General features: G+C 38.0%; 1 protein-coding gene across 1 annotated transcript in view; it reads right to left on the bottom strand.

The window, feature by feature from the left end:
* Window positions 1–25,117, bottom strand: part of HSD17B12 (hydroxysteroid 17-beta dehydrogenase 12) — a 175,053-nt gene that overhangs the window by 56,506 nt on the left and 93,430 nt on the right. Inside the window, exon 4 of the mRNA XM_001158375.7 lies at window positions 1,285–1,392. Coding sequence (XP_001158375.3) covers window positions 1,285–1,392 — 108 coding nt within the window. The remainder of the gene's footprint in view (window positions 1–1,284; window positions 1,393–25,117) is intronic.

The raw sequence follows: 25,117 nt of genomic DNA, 5'->3' as shown, positions 1-25,117 counted from the left end.
TTTTTAAAAATTATCTTAATTTATCCAACTTTTATAGCCCAACTAAACAAACAATGACAATTAGTTGGTTCCCACCAATTTTGGCAGTGGGATAAACAGATTTAATGAGGAAGTTTAGTTTTTTTTGGAACTAGATGCCCTGTTTCTTTCTAGAAACGACTCTCAAAGAGCGGTGGGAAAGTTAACAAAGCCCATTTTTTTTCCTATACAATTTTCTGAACTGTTTCCATAACAAAGTTCAATATTCTGATTATCCAAATAAAAGTATCTGTTTCTGGTAATAAGAGCAAGGTAGCTGAGATGTAACAAAAGGGGTATAAGACTTAGAAAAAAAAATACAAGACTGAACCCCAGCTGAACCACTCAATCTTTATGTGCCCTTCTAAACAATCCATTTTCAACTGGGGCAGAGCTCCACAGAGTAGATGAAATTTGGTCAGGGTGGGGTGGGAATCTCATTTGTATTTTTTTTTATAAAGCAGAGATATACATATAGTACATAATCGGATCTATACAGTGTATTTGTGGTATTAAAATTTCATGAGAGTTAGATTAGGAAAAATCTCTAAAGTCTTCTCAGGGGGGTAATAGTGAACAAAAGGCTGAATAAATTATTCTAAGCCTTCATTTCCTCAACTGTATGTAAATGAGTCAGCACCATCCACCTTAAAGGATTATTACAATATAACTACCATCAGTCCTATTATCTGTGAGCTCCACATTCATGGATTCAACCAATGGCGGGTCAAAAATACTGGGGAGAAAAGAGACGAATCAAAAATATTGGGGGGATAAATTCCACAAAGTTCCAAAAACCAAAACTTGAGTTTACCAGTGTGTCTACACATTAAATCTGCACAAATGAAGTGATGTGTAGGCATTGTTTTAGGTACTATAAGTAATCTAGAGATGATTTAAAGTATACAGAAGGATGCGCATAAGCTATACGCAAATACTAAGGCATTTTATATTAGGAACTTGAGCATATGCAGAGGTCCTGGAACCTATACCCATAGATACCCAGGGACAACTGTATATCTAAATATACACAGAGAATAAGAGAAATAACAAGGAAAATAACCAAAATTGTATGTTGTTAATATAGAACTAAAAACACAGATTCAAACGTATATACTAATGTCACCTAGTGATATTATTCACTGATAATGTCTTACGTACTCATAAGACAATTTTCTCACTAGTCATTTTACCACTTAACATCCAAAGTCATAAAGTCAAATAATAAATACAAGAAGAACCTATAAATGTGGCAAAAATACAAACCTAAGATGCCGATTTCAAGACCAGCCAAGGCTGTTTTAATTTTATCATAAATATCTTCTGATGCAAAGTCAACAGCAATGGTTCTTGTCTCCACTTTGAATTTTTCTTCTAGGGAAAAAGAAAACACAAACGGGGAGAGACAGGGAAAATTAGTACATGGCAGTGAAGATTAAGGCATTTGATAGCATTATCCTTTCAGACGTTTCTCCCCACCCAATTTGATACAAAATTTACACCAGGATAATTTTAAGCAATCATGAGACCATCTAAGAGATGATATAGAGTCAACACATTAGTTCTGCAATAAAAATTCTAATGTCGTCACAGAGAGCTGGCTGAATGTTCCTTAATCAGTTCTTCTTTTGTAAATCAATAATGAAAACTACTTTTAGACCCTTAGGTACAAATAATAAAACATGATTCATATCATAAAGTTATATACTCTTTAAATATCACTGGCTTTGTGATTTTAATTGTAAATTGGTGCTTTGTAACTTCAGGAAGAAGTCTTCATGTTGTAAAATATTTTAAAGTGTGATACATTAAAACAAAAAGTCTATCTTATCACAATGGAAATAAAATGAATGGGATCTTATAATTTGGGAGCTTGGTTAATAGTTAATAATCACTACATTTTAAAATCCACACAAAATGCACAGTAATAAAGGAATAAAGTAACACAAGAAACAACTCAGTATTCTACTTTACACAAGTCTATTAAGGTCCAAACAGTGCTGATGAAAATAATAGCTTCAGAAATGAGACCCTGGAGGAACAAAACTCATCTGAGTTAATGTACAGTATTTACTTTTGCCTTCAATAGACAGCCCCTGTGAAGAGATAGCACAGGCTCTGAGGTCACACAGACATGAGCATCAATTTGATTTCCACATATATTTGCAAAATGACTTTAAGCAAGTCACACATCCTCTTTCAGCCTCACCATCCTTTGGTGAAAATGAAGATAATTCTACCCAAATGATGATGTGAGGCTCACATGATACCTATGGTACGCAGACGGCAGTCCATAAAGGCTAGATTCTCTTTCTCTCCTCAACCATCTCCACTCAGCTTACTTAGTCAAGTCCAGTGAGCTAGGAATGCTTATTCTTTAGAACTTGCTGAGAATTCAAAAGAATTAATTTTAAAATCCTGCTTCCAAAAATAAATCTTTCTTCAGTCAAAGTCAATGTCAGCTCATCACAGAGCATGCAGGATTAATCCTCGTAGGAGGTATGTATTCTTGACCTAAAAGGATTTCTGTCTAAAACTAAAGAGTTGGTTCATGAGAGATCTGATTCTTAGTTAGACTTAATGAAAAGTACTGACCCTAGGTAGAAATCCATGAATAAACTGAAAAGAAGAATTGACCTAGAAAATACCTTATTTGGTGTTAAAGGTATACTTACTCTGCTAATATAAATGAGTTATAGGTGTGCTCATGTAATGGGAAGTTAGAGACAGAGCTGTAATTTCACAATAGCTGGTCCAACATGTCTACTTTAACATTTCACAGAACTTATCACCAGTAAATAAAGAATGCTGACTTTATTATAGCCACAGATCCACACGGGAAAAAAAAAACCCCAAAACAAAAGCTCAAAAATACCTTTGATTAAATGAAAAACTTCATTCAAGAATAACATAAGGTAAATTTATCTATTTATTTTGAAAAGCAAATTATTTTTCCATACTAGTATTAGGTATTGACATTCAGGAAATTTTCTATCAATAAAAGCCAACTCACAACTCCTGAACCAAATTCACTCTTCTGCATCTCACAGGATTTGCTGAATGTACATACTTACATTGTAGAGTTTTGTATAGATATGTTGCTAAAAAGATTCAATGACACTTTCACGAAGAATGTTATTTAGTAATGAACCAAAGCAAGCTCTTTGTATTCACATTAGCATAAGCAAATGGCTTCTGGTACAAGTTTTTCAGGTTAATTAAAATTTCTGAACTCATACCTAGATTTCCCAGAATCATGTACTAATATAGTGACCACTGCCTTTTTTAAAAAACAACTTTTCTTCACTGCCTCTATTGTGAGCCTTTCCATTTTTTTTTTTCTTTTAAGAGATGGGGTCTCAAGCCTGGGCTTAAGCCTCCTTAGTAGCTGGGACTATAGGCACACACCATCGTTCCTGGCTTTTCCTATTTAACGTAGGTCAGACCATGATACCCACCTCTTCACAAACCTCCAGAGATTTCCCTCTCACTCAGAGTAAGAGCCAAAAGGCTTTGGCAACAGCCTAATAAATGGCGTGAGTTTATTGGCTGAACTCACCTCCAACTACTCTCCCCGTTGCTCCTCAGTTCTAGCCATAGGAGATCCTAGCAGTTGTTTAGATACAGAATGTTGTCCACGTACACTCAGGACTTAAACTTACCATTCCCTATGTTTGGAATGCTCTTCCACATCCCTTGTCTCTGGTGGGTCCTTGAGCAAATGTTACCTTCTCAGAGAAGCCTGCCTTGCCCACCCTTTAATAAATGCAACCATCCCCCCCAGCACTCCTCATGCCCTTCCCTGCTTTATTTTATCCCATTGTACTTACCACCTTCTAATACACTAGGTAGTGTATTTTAATAATGTACATGCTTGTCTATATGTCTTGACTCAAATTAAGCTTCAAGAAGACAAGGACTTGGTTCTGTTTTGTTCAGTTGCTCAACAATGGCACAAATGATCTGGGATTTTCCCACCCTCCTCTCTTTTCCCTTAGGCTGGCTCCTTTCCTGGAGGGCCACTGCCATTCCATGCATCGCATGCAGACAACAATGTTCGGAGGCAGAGATTGTATGTCTCTGTGATATGTCCCTTTTATAGAGAGAAAATTTCCCCAGAAGAATCCAGCAGACTCCCACCACGTTTCCTTTCCAAGGAATATGGTACATGCATGCTATTGACCAGGGACATGGTTGTGTGGACTTTCAGAATTCCATCAACTGCCTCCACCTCCACCATCGAGTTCTGTGAATCAAAAATAGATGTGCATATATAAGAATAGGACAGGAACTGTCTCTTTCTGGGCCAAGGCAATTGAATAAGAATTATAATGGAGGGGTCTAGAAGGCTAAGGTGGGAGCTAGCTAGCCTATGTTAAAAAAGAAAAGTTGAGAACGATGGTGTGTGCCTGTAGTCTCAGCTACTCAGGAGGCTTGAACTTGGGGCTTGGAGACCAGCCTAGAAGTAAATCTAGGCATCTTCCCCCTTCCCATAGCCTATTACCCTGCATGTGACCCTGCCAACAGAAGACAAGACAAATGGACAAGAATCCTCTAACTTTAAACATCAGTATGAGGGTGAATTAAGCACCTGGAACAGAAGTAGATACCAGATATACATAACACAGCCCTCATTTCCACCTTCACACCTCCCCAACCTGTTTTTTTTCATAAAACCACCAGTCTACAACTCAGCAACAGCCTACTGCTAGGGAAGAATAAGCACTTTACCAAAGGTTTTGGAGTAGTACTTCTTCTGGGACTCTGATCCTTGCCTCATTACAAAGGTCTAAGAAATGACACAGCCTCTCTCTTTTTTCCAGAGTAGGAGTTGAAATAAGTTAAAATCAATATCCCACAAGTGTGTAGGATAAAGATGCACAAACAATTGGATTTGGAGGTTGCAATGAATATGATATGAGCCACACAATTACCCCTTCAGTGAAACTCATGTTGCCCTAATTGTGGGAGTATCACCAGCAGACAGCTTTTGGGTGTCAGCCTCAGCTGCAGAGTTGCCTTGTCCAAGATCACACTCTTTCCGTAGCATCCTCATCCAATGGCTGATCCCGGTGAATGTTTAAAGTGATTGGACAGCTTGTCCCTACAAGATTCTGATTCCAGAAGTACAGTCTGTTTATTATCTTATTTTTCTGTTCTTTCACAATGCCCTAGTTTTAGTTACGCTACATCTAAAATGGGTTTCAACATTTCTAGTAGTGCAAGTCTACTTTGTTCTTCTTTTTTAAAAACTTATTGCTTATCCTCACCTGTTTAGTCTCAGTGTTGATTAGGATTACATTAAACATTTCAATCAAAGAATGACAATGTGGCATTCCCTCCGGGCTCTCCATTTATTCAAATGTTTTGTTTAAATATCTCACAGTAAAATCTTGTGGTTGTAAATTCTTAAAGACTTAAAGAATTCCATGATATATACAGATACTCAATACTATTGATGCCTATTGACAAATCAGTCGGTATCTGAAATTGTATGAGCTAGCATCCCACTACTTACAGTTGTGGTTACATATAGTCATGACCCATCCCAACTTTATTTTCAGATGAAAATAATTATCAGATGGTCTTGGCCAACTGCCTCTCAGCCTAGTGGCTAAGACCAAACACCAAGAAGAAAAAAACTGGTATGAACTGCTCGAGGCAGTCAACTAACTAGAAATGGAGGCAGAAATGCAACTCTGGCATAAAAAGTGGAGAATGAAGCTAAGCTACACTGATACTATTCACTCCCTTTCTATCTACTGCTCCATTGAAAACCAGATAACTACAATTGTGGAAAAGCAGAAAGCAAATATTATTTATAACGATAGTGCTATAGAATAATGAATATCCTCACTGGCCTCAAGCCATTCCATCACCTGCAAGAGCACATGCCCCACTCCTACAGTCACACTGCTGTTTACGACACAGAGTATTCAGAATTCATTCAAGGTCAAGTCTGGAATTGACAGAAAAGGAACTGAACCCTCAAATAGTCTCAAGAGGCTGCTGAAACACCTCTCAATATTAAAACTCACACATTTTTAGGTGCAAGCCAAGAAAGGTGATAAATATATTCAGAATGGCTTTATGTTTACCATACTTCCAGCTCTGGCCATCATCATTTTCATTTTGCTCAACAAATTGGCATTTCCTTTTAAATTTCTCTTTCTATAAAAATAATTTTATAGATTTTAGAAGGACTTTCCTCAAGTTTTTCCCCTAGGTGGCTGGGGATATTAAGTCTGAGAATGTTACAAAAGAAGTCTAATTTACACAAACTTGTGTGTTATTTGTGTTTTTTCTATTAATAAAACCAAAATATATATGTTGACTCTCCTTTGTCCCCACATCTGCTCCAAATAAACAGCCTGCCTTCCCCTGTAAGTTTTAGGTACTACCCATTATGAAATTTCTGTCATATCACCCTTCCTCACTTTTTCCATATTATAACATTATTATAAGATTCTTTAAGATTCAAGTCATGTTACTGCATCCGTGGACATATTTTTCACTATTCCTATTTCCTCCAAGGTAAAGCTACTTCCACTCTCTGCTGTGCTCCTAGAAACCTTCTATATAACCCTACGAGGCACTTAATATATTAAGCAAAGAGTCTGTTTCTTAAACAGGGAGCATTATTTGTCATATTTGTATTCCCTGCAGCTAGCACCATGTCTGGCATAAAGCAGAGGTCATTCTGCTCAATGTTTGTTAAATGAGTAAATAAAACTAGGCCAACACAGCTGATTTATTAAAATCATCTTCTCAATACTTCTTGAATTCCTCCCTATAGAAATTACATTTCTTACATGCTGGTAAGAAATGTATGTATAAGACAGAACATTAGGCATATTAAAATATAAGCTAGAGTGGGGTGTGGTGGTGCACGCCTGTAGTACCACCTACTCTGGAGGCTGAAGCAAGAGGATCACTTGAGCCCTGCAGTTTGAGACCAGCCAGGACAACATAGCAAGACTCCAGCTCTCAAAAAAAAAAAAAAAAAAAAAAAGGTTACATTGAGAGACAATTCAGTTCCTCCATCTGTCATACACGGGTCTGGACTATCATTCTCATATAAATTCAAACATTTTAGAGTTATAAGAAACCTTAGAAACCATCCCATCTCATGAATAAAGTACTCTAAGCTTGGCTCAGGGGCACATATATGAAGGTTGAGGATATTTTAGTCATGTACCAATCTCCCTTATTCCAGTCTTGGAAAAGATAATGAGTTGGGGAGAGGAGACTCTTAGAGAAACAGCACTATATTCAATGCGTACCAATTTTAGCATCTTAAAAATAAATTCATAAAATTCAGTTTGTAACCATAAAAATGTCTCGCACGTTTTTTAAAAAATCTCTCCATTTTCACTAAAATTATGTTTTACAGTATTTAGAGATTTAAAAGATGCAAGACAAGTCTTTTGTACTTTCTCTAATTTTAAGGGGAAAAGAAAAACAAAGTCCCCTAACCAATTTCTCTCCACTTCCCTTCTTTTCCTGTCTTCTTTCCCCCCCACCCCCAACTCCTAGGCCTTACCGTATCCTTACATCCCTACTATCCCTTGGGGTGAGACATCCCCCAACAAAGAAAGCCTGCCTTACATGACTTTGGAAAAGGTGATTGTGTACTAGAAGGGAATAATTGATCTGACTCCATTTCTAAAGGCCCATTTAATTACAACGAGCAGAGATGCTACACAAATAATGGTCTATTTCCTTTTTTATGTTGCCCTTGGAAAAATATTCATGACAATTTTAATCTCATATGAAGAGACCCATTTTCCAAAAAATTAATCATAGCTCATCAGGATTCTATCTCAAACCAAGCATTTCTTTATTTTAAGCCAAGGTTATTATATTTTTTTCATTATAGCCTCTTTAACTAGAACAACCACTTGCAATAAATAAAAACCTTATGCTGCGTGAATCTGTTCTATTGATAGGACGTGAATAGACTCCATCCTTTTGAAAGTTCTGGGTTCTACAGTTGGTCCAGGAATTGTAGACTCTTGTACAAACCACTCTTGAAGAAATTTTCATATAACAATGTTGATTTTTCTGCACTTGGTAAACAAAAGGTCAACAGAAGTACCTGAATTTTGTTTTTTGAGGGGAGAAAAAGGCAAAATATTCCTCTTCTTCTTCTTCTTCTTTTTTTTTTTTTTTTTGAGACAGAGTCTCACTCTGTCACCCAGACTGGAGTGCAGTAGCGTGATCTCGGCTCACTGCAACCTTTGCCTGCCAGGTTCAAGCGATTCTCTTGCCTCAGCCTCCCAAGTAGCTGGGATTACAGGCACCCACCACCATGCCCAGCTAAGTTTTGTATTTTTAGTAGAGACAGGGTTTTGCCATGTTGGCCAGGCTGGTCTCAAACTCCTGACCTCAGGTGATCCGCCTGCCTTGACCTCCCAAAGTGCTAGGATTACAGGCATGAGCCACTGCTCCCGGCCCAAAACATCATTCTTAAGATTACTACACTTAAGATTCCAAGATGCTACGCTAGCAGTATGAAAGCAGGGTTCACTGGAAGAGCCTGGGATGCAGTTAGAAGCCCTGCACTTGAGTGCCAACTCAACTGGTTGCTGGCCTAAGGCCCTTCACTCAAGCCTTTGAACTTTCAAGAATACCATTTCTTAGCCTAGAAAACCACAAAAAATAATACCCACCCTACACAGTTTTTTTTATTTTGTTTTTTGTTTTTTTGAGATGGAGTTCCGCTTTTGTTGCCCAGGCTGGAATGCAATGGTGCGATCTTGGCTCACTGCAACCTCCACCTCCTGGGTTCAAGCGATTCTCCTGCCTCAGCCTTCCGAGTAGCTGGGATTACAGGCACCCACTACCATGCCCTGTTAATTTTTGTATTTTTTAATTAGAGATGGGGTTTCACCATGTTGGCCAGGCTGGTCTCAAACTCCTGACCTCAGGTGATCCGCCTGCCTCAGCCTCCCAAAGTGCTGGGATTACAGGTGTAAGCCACTGTGCCTGGCCCATAATAATTCATAAGTTTTAAATTGCACGCCATTCTAATTAGCATGATGAAATCTTGCACTGTCCTGCTCTCAGTGTGAATCATACCTTTGTCCAGCATATCCATGCTGTACACACCACCCACTCTTTAGTCACTTAGTATCTCTCTTGGTTATCAGATCAGAAAAAGAGCACATATAGGTATATAGGGTTCAGCACTATCCACAGTTTCAAGTATTCACTGGGGATCTTGTGGCATATCCCCTGCAGACACGGGGGGACTCCTCTATCTGCCAATATCTACAAAGATGGCTGCTTGGCAAATAGTTGTTCTTTCCTTAATAGCATAGGCTGCTGTAGGTATAATCTGTATTTTTAACTCTTACCTCCTTGCATCAGCTGCATATTTTTTCAAGCTGGCATGAACATCTGACTCTGCTTCAAAAAGTGATTCATTACCATATCATCCGTGGAATCAATGGTCATGATGTACTATTTTTAGCCTTGCCTTTAGCGTCCAAGTATTTCCTTGACTCAATTTGCTTGTAATTAACCTTTAAATTATTGTTTGTTATCTATTCCAAGGTGTACATTTTAATTCACTTTTCATCTCTGAAATCAAGGTGTTTTATAATTGATGGCAAGTCAGTTTAATTGGTGAATTTTCTTTCTTAGTGGTTATAAGCTGCATTGTTGCTTCATGATCAATGGTATCTCAGATTTGATGAAAGAAGCCTGGGAACCCTGCTGACAGTCACGCTTCTCTCTCTTTTTTGCGGGGGGAGGCAGTGGGCAGTGGGACAGGGTCTCACTCTGGCACCCAGGCTAGAGTGCAGTGGCACGGTCATGGCTCATTGCAGCTTGGACCTTCTGGGTTCAAGAGATCCTCCCATCTCAGCCTCCCAAGTAGCTGGGACCACAGGTGCATGCCACCATGCCCATCTAATTTTGGGGGTTTTGTCATGCTGCCCAGGCTGGTCTCAAACTCCTGGGCTCAAGTGATCTACCTGCTATGAGCTCCCAAAGTGCTGGGATTACAGGCATGAAACCACAATGCCTGGCCTACCCTTCTCTTTAATGTCACCAAATGACCTCGGTCAGCTTCCAAATACAAAATTCCCAGTACTCTAGGGATCATAATATTCCACCACCACTGCTAGTCAAAGAGACAAAAAGATTTCCCATTCTAAACCAAGGCCCATGTGCTCATTCATTTATTCAGGAGCATGGCGAGTTGCAATCTGGCAAAGCATCTCACTCCCTAAACTGTAAGCTCTATGAGGGCAGGATCTGTGTCTGTTTTTTGCTCTTTACTACTGTTTACTCAAAGCCCAACAGTACTTGGTACTTTATAGGAGCTAAATAAATGTTTTGATTGAATAAATTCAAGAAATACATACTAAGTAGTGCCCATGTGTCAGGCTTCACCCTGAGGACAATAACAAATACCCTCAAATAGGTTATATTTTGATGAAGGAGATATGTGTAAACCCAATTGCTGCTCTAATAAATATAAACAAAGCATCAAAGAGAAAGCAACTCATTCTTGCAGAGTGCTATTTTACCTACTAGGTAACATTTGTGTGGAGTTTTTGGTGAAGAATAGGAATTGACCCTATCAAGAAAGGGCAGATGTTGGCAAAACCGGAAAGTGCAGAAAACGAACAGCATGTTGTAAGAATCCCTGTGGATGGCACAGAGAAGCGGAAAGAAAATTCGTAGAAGACAGCTGGTGGAGGTTGTATGGTCCAAGATAACAAATAGGACTAGCTACTTAATTTGTGGGACCCAGTGTAAAATAAAAATGTGGGGCCCCCTCGTTCAAAAGTTATTAAGAATTTCAAGATGGCAATAGCAGAGCATTAAACCAAGTATGGGCCCTTCTAAGTGTGGGGCTCCATGCAAATGCTCAGGTCACAGGCCTATGGAATTGGTCCTATAACAAGTTTATATTTCCTCCTGTGTGTTACAATTACTTAGGAGAGGTTATTAAACTGGGAAGTTACAAGATCGCACTTCTTTTTTTTTTTTTTTTTTTTGAGGAAGGAAATGACGGTGGCAGAGTAGAAGATACACAGCTTGTTATAAAAAGCGACAGGTGGCAGGCAGAGAACAAAGCAGCCGCTTCATTAGTCCCGTGAGAGAGGAGGGTCCCATGGAGAGAGAGACAGCAGTGGGAAGAGGAAGGCAGGCTAGGCTGGGAGGGACTTCTGACTGAGAGCCCACAGGACTGTACAACTGAGCAGACAAGCAGCTCTATGAAGAGAGAGAACACAAGGGTTTTATACATTTGCTTTAGAAATCTGGTTAATGAAACATCACATTTTATAGCTAAAACAGTCTTTCTAGTTCTGCATATGAGGCAATTTTCCTGTGATTATGTCTCAGCATTTTTTTAATCATATGAAATGTGTCTCTCTGTTATTTTTTAGTAAAACGAATCTTTTCTTGAGGTAAGTTACTTCTCTCTCTTTGTTAGCTTGAAAAATGAAATGACTACCAAGAAGATTTGGGCCAGAGCTGACCAATTTTCCATGCAGGATAACCGTGACCTACAAATCAAGTTAGAAAGCAAAAAGAGATATTCCTGTAACCCACCATACTATTTCTCCCTTCTTCTTTCACACATAAAGATAGCTAAAATTAATTAGAAGTCAAATATCACACAGTACCTTTATTTTAAAAATGCTGATTGAGCTAATTTTTTTAAAAAAGTAATCTCTTTTTATTTTAACCTGTCACTTTGTTCTTATGAGATTCCACTCTGGTTTTGTAAAATCTTGCCACAGGAAAAAAGTATTCTTTTCAAGGTCTGGATCTCCCACTTTGGTAGTTAGAAAAAAGAAGCTTAACAGTTGATTTTATTTCTTTTCTTTAAAAAGGGAACTTTGGGGGCAGAAAACTCACCATAAAATTTAAAATAGCTATTGAAATGAGTATTTACTTTACTATTATTATTATTATTATTTTTTTTTTTTTTCCGAGACGGAGTCTTGCTCTGTCACCCAGGCTGGAGTGCAGTGGTGCAATCTTAGCTCACTGCAACCTCCACCTCCCAGGTTCAAGCAATTCTCCTGCCTCAGCCTCCCAAGAAGCTGGGATTACAGGCGCCTGCCACAATGCCTGGCTAAGTTTTGTATTTTTAGTAGAGATGGAGTTTCACAATGTTGGCCAGGCTGGTCTTGAACTCCTGACCTCAGGTGATCTACCCGCTTCGGCCTCCCACAGTGTTGGGATTATAGGTGTCAGCCACCGTGCCCGGCCAAGTATTTACTTCATTGCCATTTATGCTTAGATCAAGATAGTTCAACAATATTTTGTCAAGAGTAGAATGATCTTTCTGTTCAACACAGAAAACAGCCTCTCTCATTTACCAAAAGAGCATAGTTTTTACATATTAATACAAAATAAAAGCAAAGGCAGTTGATACACAATCTGTTCTGCAATACTTTCAGAACAAAGAATAAGAATTTAAAGGCCAGGCAAGGTGGCTCACACCTGTTATCCCAGCACTTTGGGAGGCGGAGGCGGGTGGATCACCTGAGGTCAGTAGCTTGCGATCAGCCTGGCCAACATGCTGAAACCCAGTGTCTACTAAAAATACAAAAATTAGCCTGACATGGTGGTACATGCCTGTAATCCCAGCTATTCTGGAGGTTGAGGCATGAGAATCACTTGAACCCAGGAGGAGGAGGTTGAAGTGAGCCAAGATCACCACTGCCCTCCAGCCTGGGCAACAGAGCAAGACTCTGTCTCAAAAGCAAACAAACAAAGAACAAAGTCATTTTGACCCTAGGATTCCCTAAAGGTACCATATAAAATGTATAGAGATATAGTTAATATTCTACCAACAAGACAGGAGTAATAATACAGTTATCAATTTCTGAGCATTGACTATACTCCAAGAATGCTACTAAATAACATTAAGTTATCCAATCTGTACAAGAACTTACTGGTATATTGCTGAAGTTTAAAATAATTATTCTCACAAATATCAGTTTTCAACATTTGAAAGGTCATGTTGTTTTTTAAATTTTGAAATAATCTCAAACCAGGAAAGCTGTATATATTCTACAAGTAACTTTTTTCCCCTGAATCATTTTAGATTAAATTGCTGACATGATGCCCAGCACCCAAAAATACTTTGATGTAGTAGTTCTCAAAATGTGGTCCATGATCCCTGAGAGTCAAAAATACTGACATTCTCTGCCCTCTTCACTATATTGAGAAAAGCAATGGTGGGTAAAACTGCTAGAACCTAAACAAGAATCAAAGCAGTGGCACCTGGCTGTATTGGAAGTCATTGTATTCTTCACATACTTGTAGTAAAAAAGAAAAAAGTCAGTTTCATTTAAAAATATCCCTTGATGAAGCAGTGAAAATCATTAATTTTGTTAAATCTCTATTTGAGTACAAATCTTTTTAATGTTCTGTGTGACAAAATGGAAAGTATGCATGAAGCACTTTTTCTGTGTTCCTAATACAATGGCTGTCTTGAGGAAAAGCATTTGTGCAATTGAGTCGTGAGTTGAATTAGCCCCTTTTTTCACGCAACCCACTTTATATGAAAGAACAACTGACAGAAAAACGATGCTTATTTGAATTTGGCAGGCATATTATCAAAAATGAATGAGGTTAGTTTGTCACTTCAAGAAAAACAAGCAACAGTATTTGTTGTCCATGATAACATTTGAGTTTTCAAATGAAAATAAGGTTTTGGAAAACTTGTATCCACCCCCATCAGCTTAAGAGAAAAAACTTTTCTGATAAGATTGGGGGTAATATTAACAATTGTGATTATCTTTGATACTGTGTCAACATTTGGAAGAGCTGCAAAATTCAGGAACGAATATTTTCCAAGTGATCAATGCATAAAGTTACAAAGTCATGATGGATAAAAGACCTATTCAGACTATGAGGTAGAACAATGAACCTTAATATTTTAATGTCACTCAGTGTAAAAAATTGATATAATTTCAGATTCCATATTGCAACTAACTTTTAAGAAGCTTTCACTTAGAATGTTTTGATGGACCAAAAGAATATCCACAATCATCCAAAGAAGCTATTAAAATAGCTTTCTCTTCTCCAACTACGCATCCATGTAAAGCCAGATTTCCTTCTACTTCAACCAAAATAACAAATTGCAGCAGACTGAATGCAGAAGTAGATATGCAAATCTAACTATGTTTTAGACTAAACTGTTTGGACTAGAGCAAGCTCTGCTCTAGTCACATCCTGGAAGCTGACTAGTCTATGCACAGCCAAAGCTTGAGGACTCATCAAGCAAGTAAATGTAGTTAAAAATCTTAAGACTAATAGTTTTCATGTAATATTAACTGTTTTCCTATTGTTCTGTTGCTGTATTCAACCTTTTTCCCAGGTAAGGACCTCTTTTGTCCTTGCTAGATATGAATATGCTGTATATTGTTTTGTTGTTGTTATCCCCCTTAACCATGCTAGAAGAAACACCTATAGAAAGATGTCCCCACTGTACACACACTACTTGGTCAAGTAACCCGAACCTGTCTGGCCCAGCAACAATTCTGAGTCTTTAAGTCATTCTTTAAGCATATAAACCAGAAGTTACCAGAGCCTCCTCATTTAGCAAAAAAAAAACCCTGTTTACTTAGCTGGCTGAAAACACTGTCAGCAGCCTAAGCATTTCCTCATGTTATGTTTATAGAAAAGCTAACATGAGAGACTAATAGCCTTAAGAAGCAAAAAAGTTAATGCCTCAAGATAACTTTACTTTAACTGACTCTTTCCCCAAACAGATGCTCACAAGTTCCAGTGTCTGGCTCTTAAAAAGTTCTGTTATTAAGAAATACTATGCTGCTCACTAAAAAAAGGCTTTTAAGACCCAGTAAAAGAACAAACCTGCTTAGAACATGATAAAGTTGGCACATGTGCCTGTACAGGTTTAGCACAGGTTTAATCCTAAGTCTTTATTTAGAAAAATAGTTTCCAGCTATAAGAAGATTTAAAACCCTCATTGTAAGTATACTGCTAGTAATAAGAACTTGCTTGCTGCTCTCCTGCGTATTACCCTTGCTCCTTCAAATGATAAAAGGTTTTGTTGCCACCCTGGTTCATCAGAAAACTTCAGCACAAGTGTATTACATGAATCACTATCACTCTGTCTCACAAAGAGACTCAGAAAGTAAAAATAAAAGTGAGAACTTCAACTAATAAGTGAAATTCTCCAAGGGGGGAATAAGGAAGGAGACCACCATTTCTCCTGCTGTCCCCCACCCCCACCTGCCCTTGTCTAGTTTATAAGACAGGAGGAAAAGAAAAAAGCAAAAAGTTAAAAAGAAGATAAATAGCCAGATGGCCTGGTGTCACCATCTGGCCCTGGCAGTTAAAATAATAATAATAATAATAATAATAATAATAATAATAATATCAATCCCTGACCTAAACTACTTGTGTTATCTATAAATTCCAGACATTGTATGAAAAAGCATTGCAAAACTTTCTGTTCTGTTAGCTTATGCATGTAGCCCCCAGTAACGTTTCCCATGCTTACTCGATCTATCATGACTCTTTCATGTGGACCCCTTAGGAGTTGTAAGCCCTTAAAAGGGCCAAGAATTTCTTTTTGAGGGAGCTCAGCTCTTAAGACGCAAGTCTGCTGATGCTCCTGGCCGAATAAATCCTCTTCCTTCTTTAATCCGGTGTCTGAGGAGTTTTGTCTGTGGCTCATCCTGCTACAATGCCAGATATTAAAGAGATTTTGTAAATGTAAAACGATGTGGTTGTTCTCACTATATTTTGTTTTGTTTCAGAATATATAGTTATTTTCCCTCAAAATGTGTAGTGTTAACATGTAAAGGGTTTACTGTTATTATTTTTAAGTGAGTTAAATAATTATTTTTTAAGTTTCTCAGTTTCAATTTATAATGTGATAAACATTGATAGTGGTATCCTATGTAAACAAATGCTCTTTGGGGATGTGTTCATGTCCTTTGCAGGGACGTGGATGATGCTGGAAACCATCATTCTCAGCAAACTAACACAAGAACAGAAAACCAAACACCGCATGCTCTCACTCATAAGTGGGAGTTGAACAATGAGAATGAGAAGACATGGACACAGGGAAGGGCGCATCACACACCAGGGCCTGTTCAGGGTGTGGGTGGCAAGCAGAGGGATAGCATTAGGAGAAATACCTAATGTAGATTACGAGTTGATGGGTGGAACAAACCACCATGGCACGTGTATACCTATGTAACAAACTTGCATGTTCTGCACGTGTATCCCAGAACTTAAAGTATAATTTAAAAAAAAATGTAAAAAAAAAAAAAGCTCTTTGGAGTCCTCAATAATATTTAAGAGTAAAAAGGGCTCTGAGACTAAAAAGTTTGAGAATGCTGCCTTAGTATGTACTTACTGCAGTCTCCTAAATGATGTAACCATCGAAATCAAGAAATTAACATTGAGGAATAATAACTATTGATGAATAATTACTATCTTCTAATCCTCAGAGCCTGTCAATTTTTACTAGTTGTCCCAACAATATCCTTTACTGCAAAAGGATCCAAGTCAGAATTACCCAATGCATTTAGCTACCATTCTGGTTAGCCTCCTTCAATCTGGAACAGTCTTTCTGCCTGTCCTTGACCTTCATATCCTTGATACATTGATTATTACAGGCCAATTACTTTGTAGAATGTCCCTCAACTTAGGTTTGTATGCTTCCTCATGATTAGATTCAGGATATGCACTTTTGGCCAGAATATCACAGAAGTGATGCTGTGTTTCTCACTGCATCCCATCAGGTGGCACATCATTTTGATTTGTCCCAATACTGATGACGATAACTTTCGTCTCTTATTAAGGTAGTGTCTGCCAGTTTCCTCCACTATAAAAGTTACTATTATTTCCTTTTTAATTTGCAAGTTTTTGTATTCTGTAGGAAGATACTTTAAGACTACATTAAATCCCATTCCTTGTAAAAATTTCATTTCATTCATTTACTTATCATAATTACAATGGGCTCATGCTTTCCTATATTTTTTTTTTTTTTTGAGACGGAGTCTCTCTCTGCCACCCAGGCTGGAGTGCAGTGGCGCAATCTTGGCTCACTGCAACCTTTGCCTCCCGGTTCAAGCAATTCTCCTGCCTCAGCCTCACAAGTAGCTGGGACTACAGGCTCGTGCCACACCCAGCTAACTTTTGTAGTTTTAGTAAACGAGGTTACACTATGTTGACCAGGCTCATCTTGAACTCCTGACCTCAGGTAATCCTCCTGCCTTGGGCTCTCAAAGTGTTGGGATTACAGGAGTGAGCCACCGTACCCGGCCATGGTTTTCTATTTTAATTAACAGATTATAATTTGTTTCCATCCTTTTAATTTTAATGCTCAATTTATCCAGGTTTGGTTAGATAGCATCCCTTCAAGCTGGTTAGTGGAAATCCCTTCAAGTATCTTTGACATATATGCTGCATAATACAGGCTGATTAAATGCTCTAATTTAAGCCTTGATTTGAGAAGAGATAGCTTTATTTGTGACCTTCACTTGGTGGATAAAGGGTCTAAATAAATATGTGAGCTTTGTAGGGGCAAAACGAGTTCTCAGTTATTAATACTTACTAAGTTTCATGCTAATGATATATAAGCAACTCCACGCTTTGCCTAAAGCATTCCCAGAAAGTGTATCAAATGCATATTGAAAAGTAGATCATATGTGCCCACAGAAACAATTTTATAATTGGAATTTGTTATTAAATCAATCAGAGTTAAACCTAATAACCGTAACATACACACATATAATACCATTAGTCTCTGGAATAATTTAAAATAGTAAAATTATGTTTCCAAATACTGATTGTCTGAAGGATCCAATAACTATAAAGTACATATACAGCTTATAAATATGTGACTAACAGAACACAAATTTGGCCTTAAAAAGCATTAACACTTAATATACAATAAAATTTCATTTTTAAAATTCAGGGGAATGATTTGGACAGCAAGGAAACTTCCTAAATTCCCTAAAATTGTTGGCAAAATATTCTGTGTGGGTATATATATATATGTATATATATATATTTTTGTAGGAATAAACGTTTTACCATTTGAATTCACAAGAAGGTCCATGACACTCAAATAATAAGCATTTTTGGTTTTCTTACTGCCCAGAGATAGCCACAGTGAAAGGTCTGGGCTGTTATCTTGCAGATCTTTTTTGATGTGTATCTACATGTTATCTACAAACAGAATTGGTTCATGAGTTTGGCATTTGTGTGAATGTGGTGTATTCTTTTTTTAAAACAAAAGACAGACCAGACTTTCTCTAAAAATGCTATTCTGCAACTTGCTTTTTTTTCACTAAAGATGACCTTCCATGTCAGCATATACAGACAAACATTTTTAATGATTTCATAGCATCCTTGCATAATATTACATAGAACAGCTATGCCATAATTTCTTTAATCAGGCATCAAAAACATAGCGTTAAGGGCACAGATCAAAGGAAGAATTCATTGTATTGGAGAAGGAGATTGTATCACGGAAAGTTAAGAGCAACAGAATAGGTGAAGCTGGTGAATTCAGAGGAAATTTTATAGGTCACCAAGACCTCATGAGGAGGCGTTGGGGGGAAGACAAGATAAGAACAGGGAAACTGCAGAATGCTTATATTTGTTACCACCAAAGCCAAAAACACAGTTTGAGGAGAAGGAGTTATAGGTGCGACTAGTCTGCATGCACATATGCCCCAGATTCTGGGATTCCTTCTCATGCCAAAGATATGGCATTTTTATTATAAAATATACATATCTGTTATAATATATATAAAAAATAAAGTATGTAAAACAAATCATAATCCAAGGCAGGGCCACATATATTCTAGTTAAGGTCACCTTGGGGAAAGGTGCAGGAAGAATTTGACAAAAGATGTACCACAGGCAACAGCCAAAGGCACGAAGTCATAAAGAAAAGAATGTGAGTAATGCATTAAAGAACCATGCTGAGCCAGAGCATTCTGGAGTATTTGTGAACCCTGGTCACCTATTTTATCCCAGTGGCAATGGTAAAGACAGGTGATAACTCACGTTCTAATAATCTTTATCTAGCTTCTAAACATTTTCCTTAGAAAGACTAAAAACAATACATATGAGATGATATCCTGAGCAGCCTAACTGATGTATGCTTATGTAACATATGTATGGTATGTACATATATTACATATGTAACATATGTATGATAAGAATATGATATACATAGGCCAGGGGCAGTGGCTCACACCTGTAATCCCAGCACTTTGGGAGGCTGAGGTGGGTGGATCACCTGAGGTCAGGAGTTTGAGATCAGCCTGGTCAACATGGTGAAACCCTGTCTGTACTAAAAATACAAAAAAATTAGCCTGGCATGGTGGTGGGTGCCTGTAATCCCAGCTACTTGGGAGGCTGAGGCAGGAGAATCGCTTGAACTCAAGAGGCGGAGGTTGCAGTAGGCTGAGAACACGCCATTGCACTCTAGCCTGGGCGACAAGAGTGAAATTCTGTCTCAAAAAATAAAAGAATACCATACACATGAGATGATATGCTGAGCAGCAGGGAGTGTGTAAGGCAATATGATATGCAGCAACAAGGAGTGGAGAGGGCACTGGGGGATGAGAGGGAGCAGATCATCTGCATCCTGCTACCAATACTTCCCATGAAATCTCAGAGACTATCTCAAATATACAGGTCAGCAAAATTATTTTGCAAATGTCACTGGATTACCAATAATTCTGCAGCCAATTAGGATAAAAAATGAAAAAAGAAACCAAGTTTTCTTTATCAGTAGGTACTAGATACCAGGATGATAAACAGCAGTAAGATGAACGAAATTCAGTAACTCTCCTTGAACATCCTACCCAATGTGAAAGCGGTAATGCATCATGTGGAAGATATTTTGCCTACTGTTCAGGGCAGCTGGCAGTTTTATTTCTCATTTTGGCCCATTAAAGCAATGAACATATTATACCAGCAAAGGCAAAGACTGAAAGTTAAACTTGCCTTACATTCAAAATGTTCTCCAATACATTCTCATTTGATCCTTAAAACAATCTTCTCACTTACATGGAACACAGAGTCTTCAATCACAGATGTGAATTCAGTCACACCTGTTTTACACAAAGTACAATAGACAGCCAGGTATCTCGGGCCACAAAGATTCACAGAGGAAGACAGATGAATCTGGGTCTCCTAATGACTACTCCGTGGTCATAGTATCATGGTCCAGAAACAGCTCTTGGTATTTTAAAGAGCATGTTGCATAAAACCAATGTTGTAAGTTTATTTCCCATTCCAAAGTAGAACAGTTTTTAAGCCTGGATTTCAGGCAATTTCAGAATCTTAGTAATCGTTAATAATTAGTAACTAGGATCAGTCAAATTAATGCCTATAAGAAGAATTGATAAATGCCTATTATGTTTTCCTTAGAATTTTTATTGCCCACTTGGTAGATTATACTCCACACCATGTCCTCTCCACTAATTTAAGCAGGTCTCATTTCACATCCACATATTTGAAACTAGATGAAGACAAAGTGAAAAAAGATAAACTCTATCTCATGATTTTGAAATGTAAGGCAAGCCATAAATTTTGAAGGTCAAAATATTTGAGATGAACCTCATTAATTAAACTGCCAAATTCTAAAATATTATATCATCTTTAAAAAATTTGAATCAAAGAAAATAAACTTTCTACAATACCACAAAAAGCTTTCAGTAAATACATATTCTAAAATGCTCAGTGTTTAACATTTTATTCCTAAGAGATTATAAATATTAAAATTAGTTCACAATACAGAAGATATATTACTTTTTAATAAACTAATTTTTCATGGTATGTATACTTGTAAAGAGAAAAACTTGAAGAAATAAATTTGAGTTTATTGAGAGTTTTTAGCATGAAGGGTTGTTGAATTTTATCAAAGGCCTTTTCTGCATCTATTGAGATAATCCTGTGGTTTTTGTCTTTGGTTCTGTTTATATGCTGGATTACATTTATTGATTTGCATATATTGAACCAGCCTTGCATCCCAGGGATGAAGCCCACTTGATCATGGTGGATAAGCTTTTTGATGTGCTGCTGGATTTGGTTTGCCAGTATTTTATTGAGGATTTTTGCATCAATGTTCATCAAGGATATTGGTCTAAAATTCTCTTTTTTGGTTGTGTCTCTGCCCAGCTTTGGTATCAGGATGATGCTGGCCTCATAAAATGAGTTAGGGAGGATTCCCTCTTTTTCTATTGATTGGAATAGTTTCAGAAGGAATGGTACCAGTTCCTCCTTATACCTCTGGTAGAATTCGGCTGTGAATCCATCTGGTCCTGGACTCCTTTTGGTTGGTAAGCTATTGATTATTGCCACAATTTCAGATCCTGTTATTGGTCTGTTCAGAGATTCAACTTCTTCCTGGTTTAGTCTTGGGAGAGTGTATGTGTCGAGGAATTTATCCATTTCTTCTAGATTGTCTAGTTTATTTGCATAGAGGTGTTTGTAGTATTCTCTGATGACAGTTTGTATTTCTGTGGGATCGGTGGTGATATCCCCTTTATCATTTTTTATTGTGTCTATTTGATTCTTCTCTCTTTTTTTCTTTATTAGTCTTGCTAGCGGTTTATCAATTTTGTTGATCCTTTCAAAAAACCAGCCCCTGGATTCATTAATTTTTTGAAGGGTTTTTTGTGTCTCTATTTCCTTCAGTTCTGCTCTGATTTTAATTATTTCTTGCCTTCTGCTAGCTTTTGAATGTGTTTGCTCTTGCTTTTCTAGTTCTTTTAATTGTGATGTTAGGGTGTCAATTTTGGATCTTTCCTGCTTTCTCTTGTGGGCATTTAGTGCTATAAATTTCCCTCTACACAGTGCTTTGAATGTGTCCCAGAGATTCTGGTATGTTGGGTCTTTGTTCTCGTTGTGGGACGTATTTCAAAATAATAAGAGCTATCTACGACAAACCCACAGCCAATATCATACTGAATGGGCAAAAACTGGAAGCATTCCCTTTGAAAACTGGCACAAGACAGGGATGCCCTCTCTTACCACTACTATTCAACATAGTGTTGGAAGTTCTGGCCAGGGCAATTAGGCAGGAGAAGGAAATAAAGGGTATTCAATTAGGAAAACAGGAAGTCAAATTGTCCCTGTTTGCAGACAACATGATTGTATATCTAGAAAACCCCACTGTCTCAGCCCAAAATCTCCTTAAGCTGATAAGCAACTTCAGCAAAGTCTCAGGATACAAAATCAATGTGCAAAAATCACAAGCATCCTTATACACCAACAACAGTCAAACAGAGAGCCAAATCATGAGTGAACTCCCATTCACAATTGCTTCAAAGAGAATAAAATACCTAGGAATCCAACTTACAAGGGATGTGAAGGACCTCTTCAAGGAGAACTACAAACCACTGCTCAACGAAATAAAAGAGGATACGAACAAATGGAAGAACATTCCATGCTCATGGGTGGGAAGAACCAATATCATGAAAATGGCCATACTGCCCAAGGCAATTTACAGATTCAATGCCATCCCCATCAAGCTACCAATGACTTTCTTCACAGAATTGGAAAAAACTACTTTAAAGTTCATATGGAACCAAAAAAGAGCCCACATTGCCAAGTCAATCCTAGGCCAAAAGAACAAAGCTGGAGGCATCACACTACCTGACTTCAAACTATACTACAAGGCTACAGTAACCAAAACAGCATGGTACTGGTACCAAAACAGAGATATAGATCAATGGAACAGAACAGAGCCCTCAGAAATAACGCCACATATCTACAAGTATCTGATCTTTGACAAACCTGAGAAAAACAAGCATTGGGGAAAGGATTCCCTATTTAATAAATGGTGCTGGGAAAACTGGCTAGCCATATGTAGAAAGCTGAAACTGGATCCCTTCCTTACACCTTATACAAAAATCAATTCAAGATGGATTAAAGACTTAAACGTTAGACCTAAAACCGTAAAAACCCTAGAAGAAAACCTAGGCATTACCATTCAGGACATAGGCATGGGCAAGGACTTCATGTCTAAAACACCAAAAGCAATGGCAATAAAAGCCAAAATCAACAAATAGGATCTAATTAAACTAAAGAGCTTCTGCACAGCAAAAGAAACTACCATCAGAGTGAACAGGCAACCTACAAAACGGGAGAAAATTTTCGCAACATACTCATCTGACAAAGGGCTAATATCCAGAATCTACAATGAACTCAAACAAATTTACAAGAAAAAAACAAACAACCTCATCAAAAAGTGGGCAAAGGACATGAACAGACACTTCTCAAAAGAAGACATTTATGCAGCCAAAACACACATGAAAAAATGCTCACCATCACTGGCCATCAGAAAAATGCAAATCAAAACCACAATGAGATACCATCTCACACCAGTTAGAATGGCAATCATTAAAAAGTCAGGAAACAACAGGTGCTGGAGAGGATGTGGAGAAATAGGAACACTTTTACACTGCTGGTGGGACTGTAAACTAGTTCAACCATTGTGGAAGTCAGTGTGGCGATTCCTCAGGGATCTAGAACTAGAAATACCATTTGACCCAGCCATCCCATTACTGGGTATATACCCAAAGGACTATAAATCATGCTGCTATAAAGACGCATGCACACATATGTTTATTGCGTCATTATTCACAATGGCAAAGACTTGGAACCAACCCAAATGTCCAACGATAGACTGGATTAAGAAAATGTGGTACATATACACCATGGAATACTATGCAGCCATAAAAAATGATGAGTTCATGTCCTTCGTAGGGACATGGATGAAATTGGAAATCATCATTCTCAGTAAACTATCGCAAGAACAAAAAACCAAACACCGAATATTCTCACTCATAGGTGGGAATTGAACAATGAGAACACATGGACACAGGAAGGGGAACATCACACTCTGGGGACTGTTGTGGGATGGGGGGAGGGGGGAGGGATAGCATTGGGAGATATACCTAATGCTAGATGACGAGTTAGTGGGTGCAGCACACCAGCATGGCACATGTATACATATGTAACTAACTTGCACATTGTGCACATGTACCCTAAAACTTAAAGTATAATAATAATAAATAAATAAATAAATAAAAAAGAAAGAAATAAATTTGAGTTGCAAATAAAAGTGGATTTAGAAAGCAGAACTTCATAGAATGGAATATAAACTTTGTGTTCACAAAAGAGTTGAAACTTAAAAAAAAAATTCTTAAAATTATTTGTTCAAAGAGTTCTCTGGATCAGGAGCCACCAAATGATCCCCGACAGCACGCTCTGTAGTTGGGCACCTGGATCCAAAACCTGCATCTGTCGCTCATCAGCAATGTGATCCTAGGAGTATGTATTACTTTTCCACTGCTGCATCACAATTACCACAGAACTTGGCTGTTTAGAACAATATATATGTATTATCTCTCTGTTTCTGTAATGTAATTGACTCCTCTGTTCATGGTCTCATCAGGCTAGGATTTCGTCTAAGGCTCAGGCGCCACTTTCAAGCTCACTGGTTGTTCACAACTCAGTTTCTTGCAGTTATAAGACTGGGGCCCTCTGCTCCTAGAGACCACCTGCCATTCCCCGTCACATAACCCTCCCCACAGGACGGCAGTTTACTTCTTCAAGGTCAAAAGATGAGGATTTCTCCTGCTTCAAGTCTCCACTTGGGCCCTCATTTAGAGTGCTCACCTGATTGGGTGAGGCCCACCAGAGATAATCTCCTTCTTGGCTAACTCAAAGTCAACTGATTAGCGACCTTAATAATATCTATAAACTCCCATTGCCTTTGCCATATAATGTAACCAATCACAAGAATGGCATCCATGATGCTCACAGGTCCCACCTAAACTTAAGGGAAGGGAATCATATGGGGTGTACATACCTGAAGGTGAGAATCTTGGGGAACATCTTAGAATTCCACCTACCTTGGAATTCTTACCCCTCTGTATCTTACTTGGATCATGTCTCAAATGAGAATAATATAAGTACCAATCTCAAAGGGGTTTTCAAGGATTCAATGAGTTGATTTCTATAAACCTCTTCGAAGAGTCTCTAGCACATTTAATTGTTATAGAAATAATGACTTGATAAAGATAAATAAATGAAAATAGTGGTCCATGGG

Source organism: Pan troglodytes, chromosome 9 (assembly GCF_028858775.2).
Source record: "Pan troglodytes isolate AG18354 chromosome 9, NHGRI_mPanTro3-v2.0_pri, whole genome shotgun sequence".
In the NCBI taxonomy this organism is placed as follows: Eukaryota; Metazoa; Chordata; class Mammalia; order Primates; family Hominidae; genus Pan; species Pan troglodytes.
Note: the sequence above shows the minus strand (reverse complement) of the source record. Positions and strands in the feature narration are given on the sequence as shown.